At 52.8% G+C, this 1,890-nt stretch overlaps 1 protein-coding gene across 1 annotated transcript in view; it reads right to left on the bottom strand.

Annotated features, from left to right (window-relative positions):
* The window catches only part of KDM2A (lysine demethylase 2A), a 32,667-nt gene that overhangs the window by 30,623 nt on the left and 154 nt on the right, over nt 1–1,890 (bottom strand). Inside the window, exon 2 of the mRNA XM_010726899.3 lies at nt 1,180–1,284. Coding sequence (XP_010725201.1) covers nt 1,180–1,221 — 42 coding nt within the window. The 5' untranslated portion in view covers nt 1,222–1,284. The remainder of the gene's footprint in view (nt 1–1,179; nt 1,285–1,890) is intronic.

The following is a 1,890-nucleotide window of genomic DNA, read 5'->3' on the forward strand; positions in this document are numbered from 1 at the left end:
TTTTTTAAGTGGTACTCCTGACTGCTAGTACCATTCAACAGCCTTGTTTTTGTCCTGCTGTTTTGAGTTACTTCAGCAGAGCCAATGCACAGCTACAATCATAGTTTAACCAAGATCCAAAGCCCTTCCACAAAGGAAGCTATGATGCTGGCTACAAGTGGTTGCCTTCAGCACCTTGAGCTGCCTGCCACAGTCATGGAAAGAAACAAGAGCATCAGGATAAGGTAGGACCACAGCTTTTGGCAACATTACCAAATTAAAGCCACCCAAGGGACTGGAAAGAACCAACTCCAAAAGGAGTAAACCTCAAGCAAAGCAGGGTTGCAGACAAGCCACAGGTGCCTGTGCACCATTCTCCTCCCACGTGGGCTGAAACAATTGCTTCTGTCCTCTAAGGACTTCCATCTCAACACCTGTGGTCAGGCACACAGCAGCAGAAGAGCGACAATGACTCGTGTCCGAAGGCAGAGCTTAACACAGAGTGCTGCACTGCCTCATACTGAGTAGTGTCAGAGCATTAAAGGATAAGGATTTAACTTCACAGACAGCACCTTGAAGGAGAGGATGCATGTACTGTGGTGACTCACAGACAAACCCTATCACAGTCTCAGTTATCACAGAGAGCTGGTGCTTGCACTTCCCATAGGGCTTAAAACTGCCTCAAAACAACAGGAGATCAACTTGCTGGTGATGGAGCAACAGCCCCTTGCACTGCAACCAGAACCTAAGTCTTAGAACAACTCTGTATGACTGCAAGCACCACAAGATGCATGCATGAGCACAAGCAAATCAGAGCTTGAAGCCAAAGCTGATTTTCTCTAATTTTGCAAAACACTCAAATCAAGTCCAGGCCGACATATACATCACTGCAGATTCCCTGGTTGTTATGAACACATGGAAGAAACCTGCTGTGCCAGAAGTTACAAAGACACTCATGCTTTATCTTCTTCTAGCCCCTTCCAGGAGCATCACTCCCCAGTGCCATCCCCCAGCTGCCCTGTCCCAGAGCTCAGCAGAGAAGTGCCTTCCACCAGTACAAAACCCACAAAGTGGACCTCCAGTACCCGGAGCCATCCATTGCAACGCTTGTTTGGTTGTTTAAATATACTGCCAGTAAGAACCGTTTTATCCTTCAGCTGAGTAGAACCAAGAATTTGATTGGTAAGGGCCAATACTGACTAATCTTTGGCTGTAACGGATCCTTTCTTCCTCAGGCTCCATCTCTGACTCTTCTGAAGAAAGTGAGAAGGACACTCCAGGGCTGCTGTCGTCGTCCTCTTCCTCCTTGGAAATCAGAGAGAAGCAGTGAGGCAGGGCCATGCAGCACCCACCTCTCTCCTTCCTGAACATGAGCACAGCAACCACCCCAACCCAAACACTCTAACTTTAAGTATGACTTGCAGGCTGCTCTGTAAGGCAGCAGATGTGTAACACGGAGTGTCTCTTCCTGGCACTGTCACCACGGACCAGACCAGGTGCCTGCTGCTAATGACCTATAGGCACTGAGGAAGCAGCTGGGTGCCCCCAGAACAGGGCTCTGTGTTATAGAAGCAGTTCCTCCCCAAGACACGGCCACCGTCCCGGGGGGCATCCCAGGCCAGCAGCAGAGCACCGAGCCCCCTGCACAGCCCCTACAGCGCAGCTCCTGCCCGGAGGAGTCCCACACTCAGCCCCCGACTAGTGTGACGCAGCGGTGTCAGGCAGTGCCTCCACCTCCGCTTCTAAAGCGGCAGAAAGCCCACAGCCCCCTGCAGCTCCCCGGGAAGGGATGAGCGGACCGCCGAGCCGTCCTCGCTCCGTTCCCGCTCCCCACAGCCCGCGGCTGTCACCCCCCGGAGCTGTCACCGCCGCCCGCCGCCCCCCAAACTTTTGGCCCCCGGACCCCCCCGC

Source organism: Meleagris gallopavo, unplaced genomic scaffold (genome assembly GCF_000146605.3).
Source record: "Meleagris gallopavo isolate NT-WF06-2002-E0010 breed Aviagen turkey brand Nicholas breeding stock unplaced genomic scaffold, Turkey_5.1 ChrUn_random_7180001860529, whole genome shotgun sequence".
Taxonomy (NCBI): Eukaryota; Metazoa; Chordata; class Aves; order Galliformes; family Phasianidae; genus Meleagris; species Meleagris gallopavo.